Source organism: Artibeus jamaicensis, unplaced genomic scaffold, assembly GCF_021234435.1.
Source record: "Artibeus jamaicensis isolate MK-2021 breed Jamaican fruit bat unplaced genomic scaffold, CSHL_Jam_final scaffold_625, whole genome shotgun sequence".
Classification (NCBI taxonomy): domain Eukaryota; kingdom Metazoa; phylum Chordata; class Mammalia; order Chiroptera; family Phyllostomidae; genus Artibeus; species Artibeus jamaicensis.
The window spans coordinates 2,289,450-2,315,820 of NW_026522051.1; the positions used below are offsets into that span (position 1 = coordinate 2,289,450).

At 47.3% G+C, this 26,371-nt stretch overlaps 1 protein-coding gene across 5 annotated transcripts in view; it reads left to right on the forward strand.

Moving 5' to 3' along the window:
- NME7 (NME/NM23 family member 7) overlaps positions 1 to 26,371 on the forward strand; it is a 94,173-nt gene that overhangs the window by 31,767 nt on the left and 36,035 nt on the right. For 4 of the 5 annotated variants that reach the window (XM_037167509.2, XM_037167511.2, XM_053659303.1 and 1 more), the window contains exons 7-10: positions 2,631 to 2,736; positions 16,225 to 16,289; positions 19,072 to 19,140; positions 21,342 to 21,443. In XM_037167509.2, coding sequence (XP_037023404.1) covers positions 2,631 to 2,736; positions 16,225 to 16,289; positions 19,072 to 19,140; positions 21,342 to 21,443 — 342 coding nt within the window. Of the gene's footprint in view, positions 1 to 2,630; positions 2,737 to 16,224; positions 16,290 to 19,071; positions 19,141 to 21,341; positions 21,444 to 22,866; positions 23,136 to 26,371 lie in introns of those variants that run through there. The other variant, XM_037167510.2, reaches the window with a different exon arrangement.

Sequence of the window (26,371 nt, forward strand, 5' to 3'; positions counted from 1 at the left end):
GTCCCGCAGGCGTTGTTGACGGCGTAGAAACAAAACAAAGTCCCAGCCTACGTGGCGCTTTCCTCTCTGGGGTGGGGGAGGCGTCAGGTGATAACTGGACACAGGACACGGCAGGCGGTGCGTGCTGCGGAGAAGACGGAGGAGGGAAGGGGCCAGAGAGAACGATGGGGCGGGGTGGGCTGTGGGCCGAGTGGAGGTGCCTGGGAAACGCTACGAGCGTCGGGCAGCCAGGAAGCCCCCGCAGTCCTTGCTTTGGGTGAGACGAGAGGGGAGGGAGGGAGAAGGCCAGGCAGGTGTCTGGGGAAGAGGGTTTGGGGAGAAGAGGAATGATTCGTGCAAAGATTCCGAGGTGAGAGCATATTGGTCCTGATCAGGGGACAGTGAGGCCAGGGCAGAGGTGTGTTCCGTGGACGCGGGAGGAGAATCTGGAGGGAGAGCCCGGGGCCAGAGCGGCTCGGGCCTTGTGGGGCGTCTGGGGCTTTAAACCAAGGAGACGGGGCCACTGCAGGGTCCTGAGCAGAGTGATACCATCCGAGTGGACAGGTTTCATTCCGACTGCCGTGTGCGGGTAGATCCGGCAGGGCAGGGGTGTCGGGGGGAGAGCTGGACTGGGAGGCCGTTCAGGCGGTTAGCTCAGTTGTCAAAGGGAGAGTTGGGGGGGGGGGACCAGGGAGGCAGATGTGGGGGTGGCTGGATTCTAAGTGAGTTTTCAGGGATTTCCTGACAGATCGGGTGGGTGGATAAGAGAAAGGCACCAGGGATCACTCTAAGTTTTTGTTTCTTAAATTGTTTTGAGGGCAGTTGGAAGAATGGGGAAAACCAGGGTGGAAGTGAGAAGATGTACAGGAGCTGATGGAAATCAGGAATCCTGGTTTGCATGTTTTAAATGTGAATCGTTTCCAAGTGTTAGTGACACAGGTCCGGCTGTGGAGTCCGGGAGGAGGCACACAGATGACGTCAAAGGCCGCGGGGCTGAGGTGCTGTCTAGGCGAGGGGCCGCGGATGGGAGGTGGCAGGGCCCCGGGGCTCTCCAGCACTCAGGGTCAGGCCTAGAGGGGACCCCATCCGAGGGGACCGAGAAGGAGCCCCCAGAGAGGGCGGGAAAGCCACGTGGCGAGAGCATTCCAGGAGGCAGGCCGCGGTCGGCAAGGTCCGGTCAGGTCGGGTGAGGCCGAGAGTTACCCCGGGGCCCCTGGCAGCGCCGAGGTGGTTAGGGATGCTGATAATGGGCAGCTTCGGTGGAACGAAAAGCCGAACGCTGACCGGGTTGTGAGTTTAAGCAGGAACGGGGGGAGGAAGTAAAGACAGGGAGTGAAGACCTCTCTGGGGGAGCTGGGTTGTCAAGGAGGCGGACAGTGGGAGCTCTGCAGGGTGTGCCGCCCTCCCGCTTCTGTCACAGAAGGGTGTCACCCACGCGCCGTTCACTCATTGATTACCTGGCGGGACCCAGCAGGTGTCCGAGTGTTTACCTGTGCCGGCAGGTTCTCTGAGAACATGTCATCGAAGCATCTGGTGCAGGACTGGAAGCCGTATTTCTTACTGTTTTTGATCAAGAAGAAGAATAAAAACAGCAGTATGACAGAAAAGTCCTTGGTGTCTAAGGAATAGAACATTGTATTCCAAAACGTCTTAGCACTGAAATAGCTCAATGTATATGCTACTCTTAGAAAAACTCTTCATCTTCCCTAGTGGTTTATCTTAAAAATGTAGGTCAGTGTGGTACATTTGAAAATGGTACATTTTTGAGTTTTTAGACCGAATGGGAGATGGGCATTTACTTCGGGCCATTTGGTTTAGGTGCCAGGGGACCTGCAAAGCTATGCGAGTCGGTCCCTGTCCTCAAATTTGTGATTTGTGGAAGACACCCACCCAAATCACCATGGCGGTGCCAGCTGGGGCCATCAGGAAGGGCCTCCAGGAGGAGGTGAGGTCTGGAGCGGTCCTTTACACGTCGCTAGGGTCCTTTGAAGCTTGGGACCGAGGGCTCTGTAAGGAATAGAAATGATAGCACTACAGGCTTAGAGATGGGGAAGTGTCTGTTGAAACAAGTAGGAGAACCGAGGGGGGTGGCCGTCTTTGTGACCACTTCTCATCGCTGGGCCGTTGTTTTGGCGAACTGCGGCTAGTGAAACAGCACGGCCTGAGCCCCGCCGCCGAGTTGGGTCCAGTCGGTGTGGGTTTAGCACAGGACTGCAGTGAGCGAATCGGTTTTGACCAACCGCGGTTCTGTAAGGTCTCTCAGGTTTGGGTTTTATTTTACATATTTCGATAAAACGTTGAAACCAGACTTGTGTTTCATGACTTAATGCTTTGGGGAAAATAAGAACCTTGTATCAATTACTTCCAATATTCAAAATACGTTACGACATTATTAGTTTTAATCGTGGGTCAGAACGATACATATTCTCATTGCACCCAGTGATACTTCTTTGTTCTTTTGATTCTACGACTTTCAGCAGGATTTAGTTCATTACTTCTAATCAGTTAAAATCATTTTTAGAAAATTCAAAGTGAAGAGTTTATATTACCAAATTTTAAGAGTAAATGCACAGTTCTTCCTCTCTCACAAGTGCATGGTGGGAGTGCAGGAGAAGAGATCACATGCTGACGTCACTTCTCCCCGCTTGTAGGAGACGGAGCTCTTCTTCCCTTCCAGTGGAGTTTGCGGACCCGCGGGCACGGCCAGGTTCTCCAACTGCACCTGCTGCGTCATCAAGCCCCACGCCATCAGCGAAGGTGAGTGTGTGTTGGGCACCACATGCCCGATTATTTTATTCATAAGAATTTCTTTGGCTAACGTCTGTTTTCTTGATGTATTTTATATGTAGGAAGTAGAGTATAACTGTAGTATTGCATTCATTGTTTTCAAAGGCACACGGAGGTGACAGAATATGAGGGACAAATCTGGTTACATCGACACGTACCTCTATCTTTGCATCTGTGCGTTTTGGGAGGTGCTCACTCACGGCCGGGCTCACCCTGCACAGGCCTGGGCTGCCCTTGTGGCCCCCGGCTCCTCCCCTCCGGCCACAGGCCGTGTTCACTGCACTCACTCAGGCCGAGTGGCTGGTGCGCAGCCCAGCACAGCATCTGCCCGGTCTGCGGTCTGCCCCTCCCAGGGAAGCGGAGGGGGCTTCTGCTCTCAGTGTTGGAAACGAAGTTTGTTAACTAATATATACGTGGTATTAAACACATAGACACATATGTATGTGACAGCAGATAGATGTGTATATGTGAACGTATACTGAGAGTTTGCAAGGTTTTTATATTCTTTTTTTTTTGTCAGTTTATTTTAGTCTGTTGTATGTGTTTTTGTCAGCTGCCCCAAATCCTTTCGGAAGTGAGATGGCGTAGAGTTTAAAACTCATCCTTAAAACATTAGAATATACTAAATAATATGCATGATTGAATGGATTAAACCTTTTCTTCTAAGCATTAAAGTAATTCAGGCGTACAGTAGAAAAATAACAGAAATGAAACAAGCAGTAAAAGTTACCTGTTTTTCATCATCCCGAGGTGGTCATTGTTGATATTTTGGTATTTCTGTAAATCATTTCATTCTGCATGTGTGTGTACATGCGTGTAACAGACACACAGATGTCATTGTTCACATGGTCGAGATGCGGGTCTCCAGGCTGCGGGTCTAACTTAATGTGGGGACCATGTTTGGCTGCTCTTAATTCCTCACGAACATTCCAGTAGTTGTACGCTGTGCAACTGCACAGATGTAACATAATGTTTGGATGCTTAGAAAGTTTCAAGTTGTTTGATGTTAAAAAGAAAGCTTTGAAGAATATTTTTATACTCCATAAATATTTGACACTATGTCCAATCCTTTCCTCTGGCTAGTTAACCTAGTAGTAGTTATTGGTTGAAAGGAAAAAATCTTGCTGCATAATTAATACTCCTTTAATTATTTAGGAAGTATTTGAATATCTTTTAGCTCTTTGGGACCATAATTGCAGGTAAAGCAACATGTAACAACAGCATGATGGGTAACTAACCTTTACGGAGCATTCGCCACTGTGTGCCAGGCAGTAGACAAGTACCTATACATTATCTCTTTTAATCTCAGCACATTTATTAAGAAGCAAATTATTTAACAGAATATTGGCCAGTGTGTAAATGTAATGCCAGCATTGTCTCGATATGCTGATTGAAACAGGACTGTTGTCAGCAAAATTATATTTATCAAGTTCCCCACTTTTAAAAACCAGGCTGTTCTTACTCAGCACCTCTTCCTGAGTTTTGGTTTGCTCCCCAAATGGCCATCGGGATGCTAGGCAGGCTGGCAGGGTGGCAGAGAGGTGCTGTCCCATGGAAGCCCCGAGTTTGGGCTGATCGAATCGGTTACGTCCCAGCTTTCTCTGTAGTTGATTTTCTTCAGGTAATTCAGCTTCTGGGATACTGTGGAAGAGGTGTGAACCTTTTGGCATAAAGAGATTGGATTTAAACATGGTAAATATAACTCAGTCTCAATAAAAATTATTGGAGTTGGCCCAGCTCTGCTTAGCATGTCACAGTTTTGGAGTTTCATGGTGGTTTTATTTTCTATCTGAAATAGTAAACAGTAAAGGAATTCGTAGCAGATGCACCAGGTGCATTGAACTGCATGTAACACCCTGACTTTGGATGCACAGAGCTTAGCGTGCATTTCTTTTTTTTTTTTTTAAGATTTTATTTATTTATTTTTAGAGAGAGGGGAAGAAAGGGAGAGAAACACCAGTGTGTGGTCACCTCTTGTGCGTCCCGCACCAGGGAACCTGACCCACACCCAGGCAAGTGCCCTGTCTGGGAATCACACCGATGACCCTTTGGTTTGCAGGCTGGTACTCCATTCATGGAGCCACACCAGCCAGGGTGCAGCATTTCTGAAACACAATTTATAGGCCTTGAAAATAACCTATGAATGTGTAAGTGATGGGAACTTGAACTTAATGATTTAGAAATTAATAGGGAACCTCAGGAGTTCTGCTAGTCCCTACAGAAGAATCTGAAAACCAGAGATTCTTCTGTAAATGAAGTTTTATTGGAACACAGCCTGCTGTTTATTTACATACTGTCTGTGGCTGCTTTTATGCTCCAGCAGCTGGGCTGAGCGATTGCAATGGATAACAGTGTGGCCTGCAAAGCCTAAAGTGTCAGCTCTCTGACCCTTTACAGAAAGTTTACTGTCACGGAGTTTCTTTTCAATTGATCCTACCTAAATTTTAGCGTGTGTACCTAACTGTAAATTCTGTTAACACAGTTTAAACTTGTTCACGCTCTCCAGATTTTTTCTAAGACAAAGAATTTAAAATGCTTTAACAGCCACTGAAATCTCCTCCCATCTTCCCAGTTATTGATGTGAAACCATCTTCCCAGTTACTGATGTGAGAATGTTTATTCCCCTTTCTCTTAAACTGTTTAGTTTAGTTTATTGATGCATAATTTACGTAACATACATGCACACACTTGAAGAGTGCGTTTCTGATGCCGCGTTATCGTGTCTCAAGCTCTCGGCTCAGGCACCGAGCCCTTCTTGAGCAAGCCGAGCCTTCTCGATGTCTGCTTGGGGGAGGGAGCGGATGTTGCAGAGCAAAAGGAGGACTGATCAGACTCCGTCCAGGCTCCACTGCGTGCCTTTCTCATCAGAGGTTCTCTGTCCACCACATGTGACAAATCAATGCAGAGTCACCCTGTCTTTTTTATCTTTGGAAGTCAGGGCTTGCTCTTCACACCTGAGTGGGATGAAGAAGCATCTGTTGCTAGGCAGCCGTGGCACTAGCACCTAGCAACTGCGCTGTGTGCCACGGGAACCTAGTGATGGGTATTACTGGCGAGGGACCTGGACAAGCTGCCTGAGTTAGAGAAAACACATCTGGATACAAAGGAATGGCCGACCGTTTGGTGAAGGTCCCGGGCCAGGGTGCATGCAGGACAGAATGTTCAGAATGACATTGCCCTTCTGTGGCTTGGCACTTGCTGGCTGGGACCTCGGAGGGGTTTCTGGGCCTCTCCAAAGCCGCATTCTTTTCTTCTGCAAAATGAAGGTGACAAAACTGGCTTCATAAGCAAGTGAGTACACATGGTGCACTCAGAATCGGCACTAGTTTGCACAGTGAGTGCTCAAGACATTGTTAGCTGTTAACATTGTAGGTGTAGAGGTTGTTTCACATGATGCATTTTTTAAAACCCCGATTCAGCAGCGTTGCAGTTATCTGTTGCTTTATTAAAAATCATGCTAAAACCCAGTTGCTTAAAAAACGATTTACTACTGATGTTTCTCACAGTTCTTTGGATTACTGGGGCTCACCTGGGGACACATGTGTGACTTCTGAGACAGGCGTCTGGAAAGTCAGAATGCAGCTTTGAACTTTCATACCTTTAGAAATATAACTATCACAAACTTAAAAATACCGCTTGCAAGCGTAATTATTTAAATTTCTTCTAGATTCCATTTTTCTTATGCTTTGAAAAATACTTTGTTTTGGTAAGCATTTTAAAAAGACACTTACATAATAAAACTTTCAAGTAACATTTTATTACGTACTTGTAGCGTGTACCGTCTGAGTTACTACAGCCCGCACTGAGACCTCGGGGACGTCCTGTATGTATGTGACACTTAAGAGACTGTATTTATTGGAAGGAGTATTATTTCACTTGAAAATAAGTTGGAAACTTCACTTCTTTCTGCCCTAGGACCTAGTAGTCGCCGTTCAGGGGGTGATGTTACTGGCACATGCCTTTGAGATGTAGGCCTTTAACCACTTGGACCCAGGCGGGCCCAGATATTGGTCAGTGCCTGTTTCTACACGGAGCAGTTGTGAGGGTGCACCGCTCCCCTCGCCTGTGTTTCATCAGTCACGTGTCTGTCGAGGACCGAGATCTAGGCTGGTGGGAACAGATCGGAAAGAGTTTGTAGGGAAGGAAGCGCGGAAGTGCTGGCCTCCGTGTCTCCTGCTGAGCCCTCCTCCGCAGAGATGCACAGTGACGGAAGGAGGGCCCGTGTTTCTTCCCAGCGACCAAGGTTCTGCGCTTTGGGGCTTATGGTGTCGCTTTAGCGGGTTTTAAAAATGAAAAGCTGCGGGAGCACGACCTTGCGCTGTACCACTCTAAAAGATGATTCAAGTCTCACAGTGAGTTATAAATGCTGAACGCTGACAGTGTAATTGTAACATCCTTATGAGGATGAAGAACAGCACATCTGAGAAAAATGGCGCCTTACTAAAGGTCCCCAAAAAGCTTGTGTTTCCAAGTGACACATGAAAAGCCGGGAGGAGTCGGCACTTGAGGAAAAGGCTGAAGGGACGTACGTGATGGTCGCCGTGGCTGCTTCTTGGGTGGGCTCTCTGCTCACACCTCTCCGCTCTCCTCCACCGCCACTCGCCTTCTGTCTCTGCAAGGCCTGTGTTCCGAGCTCCCGCTCGTCTCGGTGGCTAGTTCCTTTGCAGTCCATCACGAGTTCCCGCCTAACGGCCTCTCTGCCACATGATCACACTGCAGCCCGTGTCCGAGCAAAGTGGACGCCGCTTCCCTTCCCAGTCCTCTCTGCAGGGCTGGTGTCCTGGCGACTCTTACAGAACAGGTATCAACGGGTCAGCTTGCCGTGCCTCCTCGATTTTGTGTCTCAGTCACAGTTTGTGTCCGAGCGTATTTCGTATTAGTCTCAGGCGTGTGCATGGTGTCTAGACAGTCACATACTTTGCACGGTGATTCCCCACATCGCCCCTCGGAGAAGGACAGACTCTGGGTCTGGAGGGAGATGACTTTCACCGCACATGAGTTCCTTCCGTTCTGCACATTTTCCGATGAAGAATGGCCTTAAGTATTAATTGATAGAGGGTAGGGTAGAGACAATTAAGAGAAAAATTAGAACGTGGAGAATTTCACATGCTGGACTTCCTTGTTTGGAGTGGTGGGAGTGAGGAGCTATAGGACTGGAAATGGAAATGGTAGGCTTCTCAGGCAACCTTAGCCTTTCTCGGAACTGGGGCAGTGGCCCTCGCTCTCTCGTCCTCAGACCTCACTCACTCGCTTGCTTGTTCTGACAGTGCTCAGAAGTCAGTGTGCATCCCTGGGACCTGGCCCCACCTGCAGAGCATTTGAGTCAGTCCACATGCATCTCCAGCAAGTTCCCAGGCCACACCGGGGCTGCCTGTGCAGGGCCCGCACCTCAAGGACACGAGGCCTGCTGGACAGCAGAGTCGTCCCCCCCCCACGCCCCCCAAGGATCAGGCTGGGGTTGCGTCCCAGGGCGAGCTTCCAGCAGGCGGGGAGCAAGAGTGAGATCACATCTGCTCTGAAGCCCATCCATGAAGGGCAGTGGGGGGTCTTGTCAGCTGGGGAAATCACAGCCATTAAAACCAAGAGAAGAAACAATGTTCATGAAACCAGAGGCTACAATTTGTGGGTAACCATGACTTCGAGTAGCCGGAATAAACAAAAATCAATGTACTGACTAAAAAAAACCCTGCAAAACAACAGCTTTGAGAATCTCCTTCTTTATATGTTTTATTCTTTAAAAAACAAAAATAATTTTAAGGAAGGGAAAAGATTTATTTGTCTTGCTGATGTTGGAGTTCACGGACCTATGGTTTTGAATTACCTTTTCAGTCTTATTTTATTTCCATGTTTGCCTGTAAAACCAACAGACCTCCGCAGATGGGTTACAACACGTAGGGCACTTATATAATTATGCTCATGAAATTCTAGAGACACGAAGTCTGCTTCTGATGGGATTTGGCTTGCACCACCCTCCACTGGCCCCCATTGATTTGCAAGGGTCCTGCTCACCCTCCCAGGGCCCTGTGGTGTGTGAACTCACCATTTCCTCTGATTGTGTGAAGCCTGGTTTTCTGTAATGAGCCGGCCTCTGACAGCCCAACCTGACAGAGTGTTCCACCCTCTACTCTGTCTTTGTTTCTCGGGGACTGTCTTTGTTTTAGAATTGTGATCTGATTTCTACCGCACCAGCTGATCTTGGCTCCCTGTGCTCTGCCGAGTGTGCCCTTGTCTTCCCAGGGAGGAGGAGGTTCTTGACTACACTTTTCCTGGGGGTTTCAGATCCTGTGGGTCTCCTCTGCTGTCCCGTACTGGTGTGGAAGCTGCCTTGACTATGCGCTACTCTCTCGACGACATCACGGTGAATTTTAATGTATGGAGCTATCATGTGGGTACATCGGTGAAGCTATGGTGGTTACTCTTAATTGCCTCTTGAGGAATTTATGGGATTGATGCTTGTTAGAATGTTGGTAAGGAAAGAGGCAGATTTTAGGTCCAGGTGGGTGGCGTAGGTGGAGAATCAGAAATGCCACCGGATGAACCGGGGCTGCCTTTGATAAGCCTGCTTGCTGCTGGAATGGGTTTTTCGGTCAGCCGGAGGGTGAGTTGGAGACCCTGAAGACCTCCATCGGACGGTTCTGCTGACTCCGAGACTCCCGTCTGCAGGTGATTCAGCGCGCTTGGACGAGGATTAGCCCACTGGAAGGCAGACGAGCGCAGGCCTGTGCAGCCGATCTGACCTGTGGGTTTACCTTCTCATCTGTTAAAATTACTGGATGGTCATCCCCAAAGCGGGACTGCCTGGGTGCAGACGGCCGTCTGGGAAACAGCTCGTCTACCTGGGTTTGACACTTAAGATGGTTGGTTCTGCGTTTCGCCAGGATCAGTATTAAATTCCTTCTGTTGAACTTAGGAAATGCTTGTGATTTCTGTTGTACTTTGCCACTGGAAAGTGATCTGAACGCCTGTGACCTCTGGCTTTGATTCATCTCGACATGAACACATTTTAAAGACACCCAGCCCCATTTTTTTAGCTAAAATACCTAATACTTCTTGTTCACCAGATTTACACTGTAAAAGAAACCCAGTTTCTCCAATTTGATTTAAATTGATGATTAGTACTAAACATATCATCTTCTCCCGTACAGTTTTGTCAGTTGTGCCCTGTGCTCTGTGTCAGGTTGAAACTCCTCTGCAGGTTCTTCTGAAACTGAACGCAAGACTTCCCCGCGGCCGTCTTCCCATTTCCCAGCTTCCTTTCTCACCGCCCCTGTTTAGCATCTGTGCCGTGGAGTGCGGCACTGGGTTACGGTGAGTTTCTTCTTCAGGGTTGCGTTGTCTCCGTTGCTTTGCTCACCAACGTGCTCTTTTCACGGGCTCTGACTCCGTGAGTAGGGCTTTGTTTTCATCTGTTTATATCTGACTCTTGCAAGGAGGAAGTTTAACATTCACAGTAAAGGAGTTTTTCATTTGTTTTGTTCTGTTTTAGTTTTTCCCGAGGGCGGGCTTGGGTTCCTTGGCTGTGTGGTTGCTTTCAGGTCACTGTATCGGAATCACAGACACTACGAAGACCTGAACATTAGGATAAGCTATTTCCACAGGAAATATTTTTTGACATAGAGACTTGTGAAAAGATTATAACTACTAGATTTTTAACTTTGACAATCTATTTTGTCATAATTTTGGAGAATATTGACCATCTCCTCTGTTAAGGACTTAACTTTTAATGATTTTTCTCTCTGGAAAACAGGTGTTTAGAATTACTAATAGATGGTAAAATGATTGTTTCCTGTTATTGCCTTTAAATTCAATAAGCATAAAATGGTAAGAAGAAAGGAAACCTTAAACTCTAAATAATCAGTACCTGGGGTGAAAGCCTGAACGGGTCAAAAGGTGCTATACGTACATTCTATATTCTCTGGTATTGACTTCATAGTGTACATTAAGATCAGAAAGTATAAGTTGCAGTCATAATAATGTATTATTATATGTGTGCATTAATACACATTAATGTCGGGCTGTAGGGGAGGTCAACTTTTATTTTCACCCTCTTAGAATTTTGGGCAGGTTGTGACCTGAGAATTAAATTGATGTACAATAGATCAAGAGGAGAAAAGCATATGAATTTATTTGTTACAAGTTCCACATGGCACAGCAGCCTTTGCAAGGAATGAAGACCCAGAGAAATGGGGAAACCTACTTGCCTTTCATAGTAAGTTGAACAGAGTGAGGCCACTGGGCCAGCTGTAGAGAGGGGACTGGCCTGTGTGGGGAGATGGGAGGAAGATAAGAATTATCCCACCAGGGTCCGACTGTGCAGGAGTCTTTCCATCTCCATTTCTGTCTGGGTTAGGGAGGACGTCTTTCATGAGGGATTTCATCGCTTGCTTTTAAGACAAAGAAGGAAGATCAGAGTGTCTTTCTCGTATTTGCTCTTCTCGAAGTGCCTTGAACTCCAAGTAGCCAACATACCACAGCAACATATTTTGAGGTTGCATGTTCTGAACTTCTGCAATAGACATGACTTATTCAACAGAATGATATGCACAAGGCAGTTCAGTATTTTGGCGAATTTGTTGTGATATATATAATCTCGGATTCTGGGGGCATGTAGAATCGGGTTTAAAATGTACCCCCTTCTCTTGCTAGCTGTCAGGGCATGTCATTTGTGCCTCGAGTGCGGGGTGGTCAGCATCTGCAGAGCGAGGATGACGATGGTGCTGCCCTCTCAGGGCCGTGGTGGGGATTGCGGGAAGTAGTATGACCGGCACATGCAATGCACACAAGGGGCAAACCAGCTGCTCCCCACGTCAGTGTGGGCTCGCTGCTGGCGGGCCACTGCCCTGTCTGTCAGAGGCTGTACGTCCTCAGTCTCCTGGAACGGCCATGTCACCGGGTCCATTGAGAGGACCACCCCTCTCCTCCATAGAACTGCCCTTGCACCTTTGCCAGAAATCAGCTGGGCCTATTCGTGTGGCCGTTTCTAGGTTTTCACATCTGTTCCACTGACCTGTGTGTGTGTGTCGCTCAGCCAGCGCGACACAGTTGTGATTGGGTAGCTAAGCCAGGACGTGGGCAGATTGATTCCTCCTACGTGTTTTTGAGATTGTTTTTTTCTTTTTTTGAAATTTGTTTTTTAGAGATTGGCTTTGGATTGTTTTAGACATTCTAGTTACTCTTCGATAGAATTTAAAAATAATCTCATCTATGTGTATGCGATGTCATGCTGGGATTTTGATAGGAATGATGCTAGATACTGCGTCAGCTTCAGGAGAACTGACGTCCTTACTCTGCTGAGTCTTCCGAGCCACACACACCGCCTCACTCTCCGTTCATCCGGTCTTCTCACCACCATCCTGCAGTCTTCATGCCCGAGTCCTGGCAATGGTTTGTTAGGTTTACAGCTAGCAGTTTTTTTTCTCTTTGAGTGATCATAGATGTAGCTATGTGTTGTAGCTCTAATTTCAGTGCTCACACATACATCACTAGTATATAGATACGCAGTTGATTTTTAGATATCGAGCTAGTATCCTGCAACTTTGAAATCAGTTGTTACTTCCAGAATACTTTTACGGTTTTTAAGGACCTTCTGTATGGACAGTTGTGCCATGGGCAAACAGAGACAGTTCCATTTCTTCTCCCGCCCCTGCCCTCCCCTTCCGCTCCCATTGCCCCGGCCTCACCTTCCAGCACCGTGTTGAGTGAGAGCACAAAGATGGGCGGTTTGCCTTTCAGCATGGGGCACAATGTTAGCTGTAATAATAATTATTATTACTTAATAGTAATATTTACTATTATTATTGGTAGGTGGCCTTTATGAAGTTCAGGAAGTTCCCTTTTATTCCTTTTAATTTCTTAGATTTTTTTTTTATCATGAACAGGTTTTGAATTTTTCCACATTGTTTCTGCATCAGGGTTATTTTGATTGATCTCAGCCTTTTCATGTAGCAGGTTATTCTGTGACTTTTTAAAACAATGAGCCAGGTTTGCATCCGTGAAATGCGCCTCACTTCGTCACGGTGTATCGTTCTTGTCATATATCGCTGAAATCTATTTGCTAATATTCTGTGTAGGATTTTTTGCCTCTTTATTCATGAGGGTTATTGATCTGTATTTTTACTTTTTGTATTGTCTGGTTTTGGTATTAGAGTAATACCAGTAATAGTAATGCTAGTTTCTTAAAATTAATTGGAATTGGAATTATCTTACCTATGTAAGTTTATATCCTATGTAAGTTTAATGTTTTTCTAACATTGTACTTTGATTTTTTCTGTGCAATTAAATAATTTTTTTATTTTTTTACATTTATTTAATTATTGTTCAAGTACAGTTTTGTGTCTTTTACTCCCATCCCAGCCCACCCCCCAGTGCTCCCCCCTCCCTCCCACTTCCACCCCCCTTAGTTATTGTCCATGTGTCCTTTATACTAGTTCCTGTAAATCCTTCCCTCCTTTCCCCTGAAATTCCCTCCCTTCTCCCCTTTTAATTTTTGAAAACATAATTTTGAAGTCTGAATAATAGTTAGCTGTAAGAATGTTCTCCTTTTAATCTAACCTTTTCTTATTTCATTAGAATTTTTAAAATTTTAATGATTGTTGTGGTTAGCATTTTTCTATATCAATCATTGCAAACATTTACCCTTAGAATAATTCAAGAAATGGAATTGTTATGTCAAATGATAGGAGCGTTCATAGTTTTTGACGAATCCCCCTACTTCCAGAGAGGGGGCTCCAGGGAACAGTTCTGCAGCCACGTGGGCAGGACCTGTGTGGGCGGGACCTGCAGCTGTGCGGGCGTGGCAGGACCCAGTTCAGGGAGTCTCTACCCGCTTCAGCAGGGCTTCCCTTTGGAAGAAAAATGAGTCTTTGTGTTGATGTGGCTGTGATGTTACTCAGCCTTCACTTGGTTACAGAGGTATTGTTACAGGAAAATGAAGCAGCCAGACACCGAGGGATTCTGGAGTACAAGGTTTATTAACCTGCACGGGCCCAGAGGATTCAGTCTCCAAATTCTGAGCCCCGGACAAAGGATTCTTGGGGTTTATATAGTCTACGGAGTCTTCCTGTCTACATAGCAAAGTGGGATACAGAAGCGGAATGCAGAAGTTAGTTCTAGCTACACGGCAGAAGCAGAGTACAAAGGCTAAATGCAGAAATTAGTTCTAACCACGGGGGTGCTAGTCCTAGCCCTTGTGAACATCCTGCTGTTTGCTTTCCCAAACGGCCCTATCGCTCTTCCTAGGGTGCTCGGGGTTTGGGTAAACAAAGGTTCTTCAAAGCTTCCCATATCATTCCCCCCTTTTATGCTAAACAACACTAGTGCTTGTTTTAGCATAACAATATTCTTCTTGTAGGAATAAACAGGTCCCCCCTTTGGATGCTTGACAGTGCTGTGGACTGCTCTAGCATCACTTTATGGTTATTCTTGTACGTCAGGGGGCTGTTGTAATATCTGATAACAGTATCACTGGAGGGACAGGATCCGGGCAGTTGCCCTGTGGGGAACTGTTGCTTCTAAGTTCTGGACTATGATCCGCAGGATACAGGGGCCGAAGCTTAAACCTAAGAAGGTAATAATTAGGGGTCCTAGAAAGGGAAATAGTTACTGGAGCCAGGCTTGAGGATTTATTCCTCAATTTCTCTAATTCTAACTTTCTGTTTCTTTAGTGCAGCAGTTTATATTCTCTCTGATTTCTTTAACTTTCTTAGCTATGATCTCTGACTGAGTTACGTAGTAGCAACATTCCTCTCCTAGGAACGTACAGGTTCCCCCTTTCCCTGGATTCAGAGTATTAATGAGGTTTCTTTCCCTTCTGGAATTATATACAGGACAATGGATGAAGGTCTCATCTTCTCGTAACTGCTTCTGGCTGGACATGGATGTCGTCCTACCTACCCTTGGGTCAGGGGTACCCTGAAAGAGGGGGGTTGCAGCACGGAGGGAGTCCTTCCTGCAAGGGGAAGGACCTTACAGGGTCCTGGTCAGTTGACTGTCACCAGGAAGTCGCAGGCTTGCATTACTAAAGGCTGGCATTACTGGACCATTGGCATCCTGGTCAGGTTGTATTCTGGAGGTGACAGATTAGGCAAGAAATTGGAAGCGCAATTAAATCATAACTATTAAATGGCAAAGGCAGGGACTTCGGTAAAGAATGGCTTATCTGGAGGAAGGTGTACAAGGCATGCTATAGCTATCCCAGACTCTTGTGGCTCACCATACTTTACTCGGGCTGAGGGAATACATTAAGATTTCCCTCCTTTCAGATTTCTGAGCCCTTTCTGTCCAAGCTATCAAGACAGAAAAGGGAAAATCAGTTCTAAAGTGAAACCCACAGACTGCCCTAACCCTTAATCAACTTAACTACTTAGTTGAATCAAACCGTTGAGTCTCAGGGGGGACGACAATGAAGATGGGCTCCTTAAGTGAGGCCTACATTGTAACTAATCATCCATAGGCACAGGCAGGTCATAGGCATACGCCCTATGAAAACAGAAGAACACACAGGTTACTTTACACAACAATCTCTAAACCAGTCTCTGCGCCTGTGAGACTGTCTTTTGGGAAGACATTCCATTGCAGTATCCTTTGAGAAACAGGCCTGTCCTTGGTTGTCATGAAGGCTGCAGTGAAAATAGCCCTGCTGGGCTGCAGTAGCAGTAATGCTGAACAAAAATGCACCCTCAGGTACTGAGACTTACTGGGGTGTTAGGTGAGCATCCGACGACCCAGAAAATGGTGTGTGTGTTTGTGTGTGAGTGTGTATGTGTGTGTGAGACTGAGAGAATTTTATTCTACTTAAAAAAAAAAAAGAAACTTAGAATGTTTTTACAGAAAATGAACGGTACCTCAAAAACCAGTCCCCGACTACAGACCCCGCAGACTCCCAGAGTCTCTGGTCTGTGGGATGAAGACCAAACCACTCACGCTGCTCTCCAGGGTCTCCATTCGTCTGGGTTCCATTTCTCTTCCTTTTCAGCATTTTTTTTCCTTTTTGACTTCTCATTTCTGTGAGAACATGTTCGCTTTTCCCCAGACTTGTGTGAAGTTTGTGCCTACCTCTTCAATTATAATTTGATTATTTCTTCTTCAAACTCTTCCTTTGCACTCATTATGTACTTAGTACTTTGGGATTTTATCTTTTTGTAATATTAATTTTAGCTGTTTGATTTTTATGTTCTCTATATCGCTGAACTTCAGAGCCCTATAGACAAAATAGTATCTTAAATGTTTCTTAATCTTTAGGATTCTCATGGGAATTCCTGAAGCACTTACTAAAGTAAATCAAAAGACAACATAACGCTCAATATTAGGGATTTAGTTTTCCTTGCAGAAATACGTTATTTCTTCGTATAGAGTGTGAGCAAAGTAAAGTAATTTGATGCAGAAAACTGATGTTGCTAAGCAACTGGAATGCCCCGGGAGTTGAAATGCACCTTTCACCCATGCATTCTGCATTTTCAGGGCTGCTGGGGAAGATCCTGATGGCGATCCGAGACGCGGGCTTTGAGATCTCAGCCATGCAGATGGTGCGTAGTTTGCGATGAGTCATCACCTACCGACTGGGGAGGGTGTTCTGCACAAGCTTTAAAAATGTGTGACACTGAATTTTCTCTGCGCACTCAGTGCATCAAAATACAAAAAAAAAAAAATACAGTTACTGAACTTGACAGTCTTACACTCAAGGAATGTTTTTGAAATTATTTGACCCATATACTGTTCCACTGAGAGAACTAATATAAGTAGTACACCTAATTTAAGCTTATATGGCAGGTTTATATGATTCTTGGAACTTTGCTTGCAAATATGGGCTAAAGTAATATATTTAGTTTTTACAAATGAAAAAAAGAATTAAGCCAGCCCTGGCTGGTGTGGCTCAGTGGCCTGAGCACTGGCCTGTGAACCGAAAGGTTGCAGTTCAATTCCCAGTCAGGGCACTTGCCTGGGTTGCGGGCCAGGTCCCCATTGGGGGGCGTGTGAGAGGCAACCAATCGATGTTTCTCTTTCTTCCTGCCTTCCCCTCCCTCCAAAAATAAATAAATAAAATCTCCTTCTTAAACAGTAGGATTAAGCTAAGTAGTTATAATGAACTTTCTCTTGCCTAGATTTGTGACTAAGAAGAGAAGGCAGGAAGAGAACCATTTCAACTTTTTTCCTGACCAGGGCCTTTTTCTAGATTTCCCTCCGGCATCTTTTTTGGGGCTCAACATCTCAGCCCCATGTGGGCGGATTGCCCCCACACAGTCCTTGGAAAGCGTTCACTGAAGCAACAGCACCCACTCCTGTGGGGCTCGTGCCTTTGTGCCCCACTTGCCAGGGTGTTTGACGGGAAGTCGGGTGCACATTGCTAGAGGAATCAGACGCGCGATGCGGGTTTTACAGTGTCCGAAGGCCAGTGTTCAAGTTCATGCTGTTAGGGTGGTGCAGTGCTGACTTTGGAGCTAATTGACTTTGGATCAGTTTGACTGGATCATCTTCTTCTGCAAAGCGTGTGTCTTCGATTTTTTTCTGTAGGCTCAGGATCACCCAAGAGCCCAGGTCAGGTGCTGAGTGGGGTTCCGCCTGCTTTGTGTCCCAGGTTGGTGGGAAGGCCCATAAGCCAATACATGGCCAGAATTTGGAGAGATTTGCAAAGTCTTCAAGCAAAACGTGGAGACAGATGAAAACGTTGATATTTGAAGAATCTTACCTGGATGGTAAAGAAATTGTGAGACAAGACTTTCTCAAAGTAGCAGCTTGGCAGTGGACCTGAGTCTGCTAAGAAAAAAATCAGGGTGGAAATTGCAGCTTTAGATGCTCTCCTGGGTCTGACTAGATCAGCCTGTGGCCTGGCTCAGCGGTTGGTCATGATAGGTGCTCAGGGACAACAAGCACAATTTTAAAAAAGGTTCATTGAACCTGTGGGGGAGGCACGGTGACCTAGTGACAGTCACTGTCCTTGATTTAGGGAGTCAGAAAGATCTGTTTCTGGCTTTCAGGTCAGCTGCTTTCCAGGTGTGTGACCTTGGCCAAATTTCAAGCAGTCTTATCTGCAGAGTTATCAGCCAAGCAATGAGAGGGCCATTGTTTGCTTCAGTGGGTTCAATGAAACAACCCTACCTGGTGGAAAGATTTCCATTGCGAGATGATGGCATTTCCGATGCAAAGTGCTAGGCATTTAGTATGTTATTTTCTGTCACTGCTTTTGTTATATTAATAATGCACATCCTATGTGAGCACAGGATGCAGAAGCTGAAATCAGACAAAATTCCCTCCCCGGATAGCTATGTGGCTCGTGAAAAATAAGCCCTAATTGGAATTATTGTCTGAGTAGGCAGGAATTTCTCTGTGATCGTTGGTCTAGGCAACAATAGGCAGTGTGTTGGGTGGAATGGGAAATAAAATTGGAAATCCTGAGGCGATTCTGAAAACACTTACCGTCTTAGTTTGTGAGACACTGGAACTTAGTGAACTTTCTTTGTACCTTAGTTTGAATCCAGCTTGGACTGGAGTGAGTCTTCCTGGGCTTGTCATGTAAGCCAATTTCACAGCTCTCTTTGAAGAGTCCTGGGAGTTGCAGGTGCCTTGTGTAGGAGCGTGGCCGTGAGCCAGACTAACTGGGAACACTGTCCTGAGTGCTTGGGGGATAAGGGGTTTATGATCAGCCTTCCGGACAGATCTGCATGACCTCTCGTTCGTAGTATTCCCTTCCTGTGCCGGTACCTCAATGAACAAGCCTTGTGCCTGTCTCTTTCACAGTATCGGGGATGGGGCTTTGTTCCGAGAGAGGCGCAGTGCGAGATCAGACTGAGGCGGAGCACAGGCTGGTGGAGGCCCCCGACCCTCTGTGTCGCAGCCCCCTCTGCAACCTGGGCTGTAACACTGCCCAGCAACTGGCCAGTCTCGAGAGGCTGCCAGTGCAGGACCGAGGTCGGTGCTCCACGCATTGAGCGCTCTTGTAGTTGTTCTGCATTTTCATTACTGATGAGCTCATCTTTGACAACACTTTCTTCTTTGGAGTATTTAGTAATTTATGCAAGGTTTACTTTTTTAAAAAATTTATTTAAGTTATTTTTAGAGAGAGGGACAGGGAAGGAGAAAGGGAGAGAAACATCAATGTGTGTGGGTTGCCTCTTGCACGCCCCCTACTGGGGACCTGGCCTGCAACCCAGGTTACCACAAGGGCGCAAGGTTTATATTTGAAAGTAAAAAAATAATAATAAATAAAATAAATAAATAAATATATATATATATCTCCAAGAGATCATAAATGTTGAGTGCTAAGTGTGACTCATTTCCTTTGCTTGGTTGATGCTTTTTTTTTTAATACAGTTCAACATGGACCGTGTTAACGTCGAAGAGTTCTACGAGGTGTACAAAGGGGTGGTGTCTGAGTATAATGTGAGTATCCAAGTTGGTGGGGGGCCTTGGCACTGAGCACAGTGTGCGTGTCTCACACCTTGGGGACCTCGGCGTCGTCCTGAATCATGAAAGTGCTCCTTAAAGCGTGCGGGGCTCTGCCAGTTGCCAGCCGATGACACCCAGTGACTGAGGCATTCTTACCCCCAAGAGCCACTGGCCTGGTTTTAAAAATATGATATTGTTTCATTTATGAAACAAATCCACAGGAGTGGGGGGGGGACTGACTGGGATATTGATACATTTTGGCATTGGCTGGTGTGCAGACGCTGCCTCCTCATTCGCCCCCAGGTCCCGCATATCATTTGCCTCAATCCGCAGATTTCTGTCTCTCAAAACTCACGGCAGCCAGCTGGCAGCTCCCTGGACTCGTTCCCCTTTCCCCCTTCTTATGGAGACTGACGCGAGGTCCAGATCCTAACCCGCCAGTGTGTGGCCACTTGATTTCCCTTGTCTGAGCCTCAGTCTGCCTGTCTTCAAAATGGAAATAATGCTGTTCCCCAGCCCATGAGAGTGTTATACTAATCAGATGAAGAAGAGCAGGCTGACGTACTGAGAATACTAAGTACACTTAGCTGTTTCCTTATTGTCATTTATTGTTATCATTATTCTGCCTGACACAATTCTTTGCAGTAGAGTCGCTGTTGGTCACGTGCAGTTACACCCGCTGCGTCGGCATTTGCAGTCATATGAAGGTGGTAATTGCTGTCTCCCGGGGTTACCATGGCCTGCTTTTTAAGGAGCGTGTGCTTTTCACGGAGTCCTTTCTTCCACATTTTTTTCTCTGCATCCCATGTGGTCCTGTGTCTGCATTTTGAACCCTGTTTGGTGTCAGCACTGAAAGAAAAGGTTCTGGCAGGATTGGATTGGCCCCTCTCTCCCTGGGTCGCGGGTCCACGCTCCTACCCCTGCTGAGGAGTTGGCTCTTGACATTCAAGTGCGGGCAGCACTTCAGCAGCATGCGACGGAAAATCAGACTCCACATAATTATCCATAAAAACAGTTACTCGTGGCCTTTGTGAGACAGCAGAGTGACTTCAGGGGATACAGCTGGGGACCCTAGTGAGCAGGGTTCTGGGGACATGCCGTGACCTCCTCTCCCTCCGCTTTTAACTTCCGCCGTTTCTGTTGGGCACGATGACTAAGGCCAGATCAACATTTCAATATCGTCTGCAATAAATGACCTTTATTTCACTTTGGCACCGTGTATGCTGAGCCCGGCAAAGTCATTACCATGGCTTCCTCGTCCCTTTGTGGTCTGGCCTCACTCAGCTCCTGGTGCCCTGGCTCCTTGGTGGGCCTCACACCCCGAGCAGAACTTCTGCCTCCAAGTCTGCTGATGCCCCAGAGACGGTCTGAGGGCTGAGCGCACAACCGGGGACACGAGCCCCCCCAGCTCTGTGCTGTCTCTGAGTCCTTCCACGTTCCAGGCTCGTGACGCTTTCTCTCGGCCTTGGTTGTGTCCTCCACACACACACGGACCGTCAGCCTCTGCAGGTCCCCGTGGGCCCCTCTCTGCAGCTCCCACCCCCAGCAGCGTCCCGTCCTGCCAGGTCCAACTGCGCTGGCCTCCACGAGCCCAGCCTTTGTCTCCTGTGCTCAGGGGGCGCCCTGGGCTCTGTGCGCGTCCTCCCCCACCCACTGTCTGGAAAAGGCCCGCGGTCAGTGAGCCGGGGCGGGCTGTGTGGCTACCCTTGCTCCGTCCCCTCCTCTTGGACCGCAGTCCTCTTCCCCCTGTTATCAGGGTCTGAAGACGTGGGTTTCATATCCATCCTCTGGCTTCTAGATGTTCAATGGGAGAGAGTAGACCTGGCCCGTGTTATCACTCGTTGCTGGAAGTCACTGTGATTTTCGAACGTGTCCTTGGAAGGAACGCTTTGGAGTTTACATCCTTAGAGACGGGTGTTGGGCAGCAGCGTGTCTGACAGGAAGCCATGATGGAAGGTCGTTTCAGGGGTGCACCCAGAGGGTGGCAGCCGTGGGCACGGAGAGAGCAGGGAACAGACGTTTTCATGGGAAACGTGGACAAAACTGGGCAACTGCTTGGCATGCGGGGTACAGGTGGGGAAGAAGTCAGAGGTAACTTTAACATTTGGAGGCTGGCAGAACAGTGGTGCAATTAGAAGAGGAGCAAACAATTGTTAAGTTACATTAATTTTGAGTGGTTATGTTGCATATTGCAGGAGATGGTGACAGAAATGTATTCCGGCCCCTGCGTAGCAATGGAGATTCAACAAACTAACCCTACAAAGACATTTCGAGAATTCTGTGGACCTGCCGATCCTGTGAGTTATTGTTTAAATAGTAATCAAGGTTATTTTATTCATTAACTAAATATCTAAACTGGTTTGATAGTTTTACTTTACTCTTTAAAAGAAATAGTACAAATATGAACATAACAGACAAAACTTTTTATTCAAAATAGCATTTCAAAATCATTTATTTCTTGTGTACTATACTCTAAGAAAAAGTGAATTTTATTGGACTGGGCAGGAGCATTTACTGTGGCATTTCCTTTTATTGTTCCTTCTTGCTAAGCTGTCTGGGTAAGTAAACGTATCGAGCTTTGTGATGGAAACCATCTGAGGTATTAGTGATCCTTTGACACAAGGAGGCCGTCGTGACGCTCTCAATGTGAAGACTGTCGATGTGGTGGCCTGACTCCAGACCCGTAAATAAATGCGAGCAGTGGCCCTGGGTGACACTTGATATTCTCTAGGGTACCTTTCGGTCGTCCTGGGCTGTCTCCACGTGGACATTCAGTGGCGAGGCTCAGAGAGGGGCTGAGAAGCAGGAGTCGCGTTCGAACACTCGAGAGAAATCCCCACGCAAATGCTGCCAGCCGGGCGGGACCGAGGGAGGTGCTACTGATTTTTAAATGACAGTTGAAATCGAAGGGTTCTCTGTCTTCCATTTCACTATCACTCGTAAATAGACACGAGAGAAGCGTGGCCATGAGCAAACAGGATGTCTGCTTGTCCAGTGGCAGCTGGAACGGGCCCTCAGGGGGCTATGCTCACGGCCCTGCCGGGCGGCCCGGGCACGGCCCGCAGGTGCCAGTGCGAGTGGAGGGTCACGGGAATTTCCGTGAGTGCGTGAGTTTGCAGACGTGGCCTCCCCGAGTAATGAGAGTCGACCGGGTCTTCTACATCTTCTCCCAAGTTGCGGTGACATTTATAAACAAAAAAATAAACTTTATAAAAAGAATTGGCAATGCCTGCCTAATAAAATATCCTGGCTAAAGCAAATAGTTTGTCTTGAAGAGTAGATGGCTATAAAGGTTTGATGCAGTTAGTTTGAAGTACGAAGTACATCCTAAAAAATTCTTGCATTTCAGAGTAGCCGTTGGTCTTAGGTTTCATTTGCTTTGGTGTTAAGTAACATGAAGCCCCAAAACTTGACAAAGATGATAGCAGCTCCCTCTGTGATGATGAAAGATGAAACAGTGTGACCGAGTAAGAGTAACAGGCAGTTGACATTAAACTGCTGAATAACACAGCGTTCTGTGATGATGTTCCGTGACAAGTCGAACAGCTGTTCTCAGATACAAGACCACTGGTTCAACAGTAACGTTCTCCCAGGAAGGCGGGAGATGTGATTCAAATGATCGAGGAAGATTTTTGGAATTTTATGTGTCCTCTTCTGGCAGCGTATACTTTTTTCAGCCACATTAACTCACAGTGAAAACCTCTCTCTCTGTTGTTCCAGGCATCGAGTCTCAGAACTTGGATTCGAACCTGTGTCTGGTTGTTTTCTAAGTTCCTGTGATGATTATGGTTAATCGTCACGGCATACTGTCTTATTACACGTCTGTGTGACCCCGTGCCGATAATACCGGGGCCTAAAGCATGTACAAAGCAAACGACTTTTGAAAAGTAGATATTAAACTACTTTTCTCTTTACACAGTTTAAAACTAGACATTATGTAACCTGTTTATGAGTGACTTAGCTAGACTGACCCAAAAGCCACAATATAAATGAACTTTTACTTCATACCGCGTATGTCAGTTACTTTTATTGTGGGTAGATTGGCCAAACCTGAGGAAACCTCACACCTGTCGGAGTGCCAGCACCCAAAGGACAGAAAGCAGCACACGCCGCCGGGGGTGTGAGAGAGGGCCCCTTGCACACTGGGGGGGGAGGGCAGACTGGTGCGGCCACAGAAAAGGGGGACGTGGTGCCACCTGTGACGGCATGGTCTGCCCTGGAGGGAACTGCGCTCAGTCAGGAAGAGAGACAAATGCCGTGTGATCTCATGGACAGGTGGGGTCTGAAGACCAAACGGAAACCAAACCAAACGAACAGAGAACAGACTGGGAGTTTCCAGAGCGGGAGGGGGGAGGGAGTGGGTGAATGGAAAACCTGGGCAAAAGGTACAAGCTTTTCGTTATCAAATGCCCCAGTCCCGGGGGCATCGCCTGCAGCAGGGTGACTAGTGAACAATACGCTATTGTGTCTTTGAAAGTTGCTAGGAGATTGGATTTGAAAAGTTCTCATCACACACACAAAAATGTAACTGTGGTGATGAATGTTAACTAGACTCACCGTGGTGATCATTGTATCAAATCACCCGAAACTCGTATAATGTTGTATGTCAGTTATACCTCAGTTTAAAAAAAAAAAAGAAGTGAGACACAACTGGGTTTAGACAAATACAAAACTATCAGTAGAAAGAGAAAGATGAGCTACAGAACACACATTTCATTCTCTCTCTCCCAGCCTGTCTCTCTCTCATACACACGCGCGCACACACACACACACGCACAGAAAAGAATTGTCATAGCTGGTTTAAACAAGACCTTGGATCTTTGACGATTTTATCAGGGCATAGAATTAAAAAGCCAGTACTTATTAACCCTCCAAAGGAAAACAAAAAAGAAGAATGATTTTTTTCTGGAGGATCTGAAACCACCACCGAGAGGACACCGAGACAGCAAGGTGGGAACGCAGCTTTCCTCACCTGGGCGGCGACGCCCGATCATCCGCAGGGGAGGCAGAGCTGCTGACGCGGAATCGTTTTTCGCATTGGTATTTTCTCGCCGCGCTTAGGAGGCAGCATTCGGGCCGTTCTCCAGGTTAGGCCATGCACTTCGAGAATGAAGATGCGCATTGTTGCTCTAGTTATATAATTACATATGGTTTACGTATTTTTTTCCAGTGTCGTGGAGAATGCAGAGAAGTCTCCTTTGTGGGTGAAAGTTCCAGAGGTTTGCTGTGGGTAGGTTAGGGTTTGCTAGAAATAAAGTTGACTTGGACAGATCATTGTCCTCACACCTCCGCTCTCGTTGGACGGGGGTTTATTTCGTTCCGTTCCGCCGAAATGATCGCCTGCTCTGTGGGCGCAGGTACTGAGCATTGGAGGACTGGCGTTGGCTCTGCTCGCAGAACTGGAGGTCTGATGAGGAATGTGCAGTCAAACCAACGATTACATGAGTTCGTGTGTGTTTCAGCCATGGCGGTGCCAAACCAACGATTACATGAGTTCGTGTGTGTTTCAGCCATGGTGGTGCCGGCAGAGCCGGCTCCTGGCTGAGCAAGGGCTTAGAACAGGCGGCCCTGGGGTTGGCTGCAGTGCGGGCAGGCCCGGGATTCTCGTCCGTTCTCAGATCTGAGGGACAGGGCAGCGCATGGGCAGCCTCACGGCTGGGGGGAGCCCAGCACCTTCTGGGACTTCAGAGAAGTCCAGCCGGGCTCTCGCTTCCGGCGCAGAGGGGAGGGCGGCCTGGAGGGCCACCAGAGAGAGTTCAGGGCAGGCAGTGAGGGCCGCGTCCCCCGACCAGCGAGTGAGATGCAAGTGTGGGGGGGGGTTCCGTGGAAAAGCTGGAACGAAGGATGGATGTGACTGAATTTGTTTCAGAAGGCCACTGTGTGGTGGTCTTTTCCGGGTGGAAAACCGCTCGGACCTGAGTACAGTGAGCCTGACTGCAGACGATGAGCCCGAGCGGATGGCCGCCACTGGGCTCGGCAGAGGAAGGTGGGGGGGGGACGGATTCTGGAAGGCAAGCTGGCAGAGCTCGGTGACTCGGGTGTGGGCGGGAGCAGCGGAGGGGTTCAGCGACTCCAGATAAACGAATTCGTGGTAGAACAGACTGTTAAACTTTGGAAGGAATACAGCGACAGTGATTAAAATGCCAAAGCCTCTTTAATTGTAGTCATTGTTTAGCTGTTCTTCCTGAGCTACTGATTTAAGTGGTGGGTACATAGACATTGCTTTTATTCCCAGAAGTAGAAATTAGAAATAGAAAAAAAAAACCCTTCAATCTTGAGTTTAAACTGTGTTGCTTAGGCACCCATCAGCTTTCAGGAAGTTTGGGACCTTGGCCTTGGTAGGAAGTCCTTGAGCGTGTCTCCCGCTTGTTCTTGAAGAAAGCGGTCTGGCCGCCGTGGGTCCTCCCTCCCTCGGGTCCTTCAGCGTTCGCTGTGATTCGGAGACTCTTCGTGAACCCAGGCTTCGTGAAAACAGAGACGCTGCCTGCCGCCCCGCTGGCACAGCAGGTGCTGTTTCTCGTCAGTTCTGCTTTGGGGATGAGGAAGTGGGTGGAATTAGTTGATTGGGGCCCTAAAACAGATGGTCTCTGAAAAAAACATTCTTTAAAACCTCACCGAGTTGAAATCCAGCTAATACTATTTTTTCTCCCAAATCTGTAACTCTGCGGGTATCTTTTTACTACTTGCTGTCTCCTACAAACGCAGTCCAACCCATTACAGGTTATCTTTAGAAGCTGCGTGGGGTTGTGCCCGGGTTTGGCCTTTAAACCTTCCTATTAAATACCGTAATTTGCGCGGGATTGTGACACTTACTGACATGTCACATCCAATCTTGCACAAAATGCAAATGAAATGCTGGTTCACTCTCTAATGACATCGCCTCCCTAGTTTCAAAGCTACGGGAGTGACTAGAATGGAACCGCAGCTTCCCCTCCTTCTGGGAGGTCCCACTACCATCCTGGTTAAACGTGACTGTGAACGCGGGCAGTTCGCGCTTGCTGCAGAGGTGCCCCCCAGCAACCTCGACTCCAGGCATGTCTTTCCACCTCTCTGAGACACTCCACCAGCCAACCCACCACGCGACCAAACACTGACAGACCGTCCAGGTGCCTGGTCTGGTGGGCGTGGGCAGTGAGAGGGTGGAGGACCCACCTTCCCTGAGCCTGCTGAGGGGCGTAGATCCTGATGGAAGGGAATCGGTAATTCCAGTGAGGTTCTGTAATTG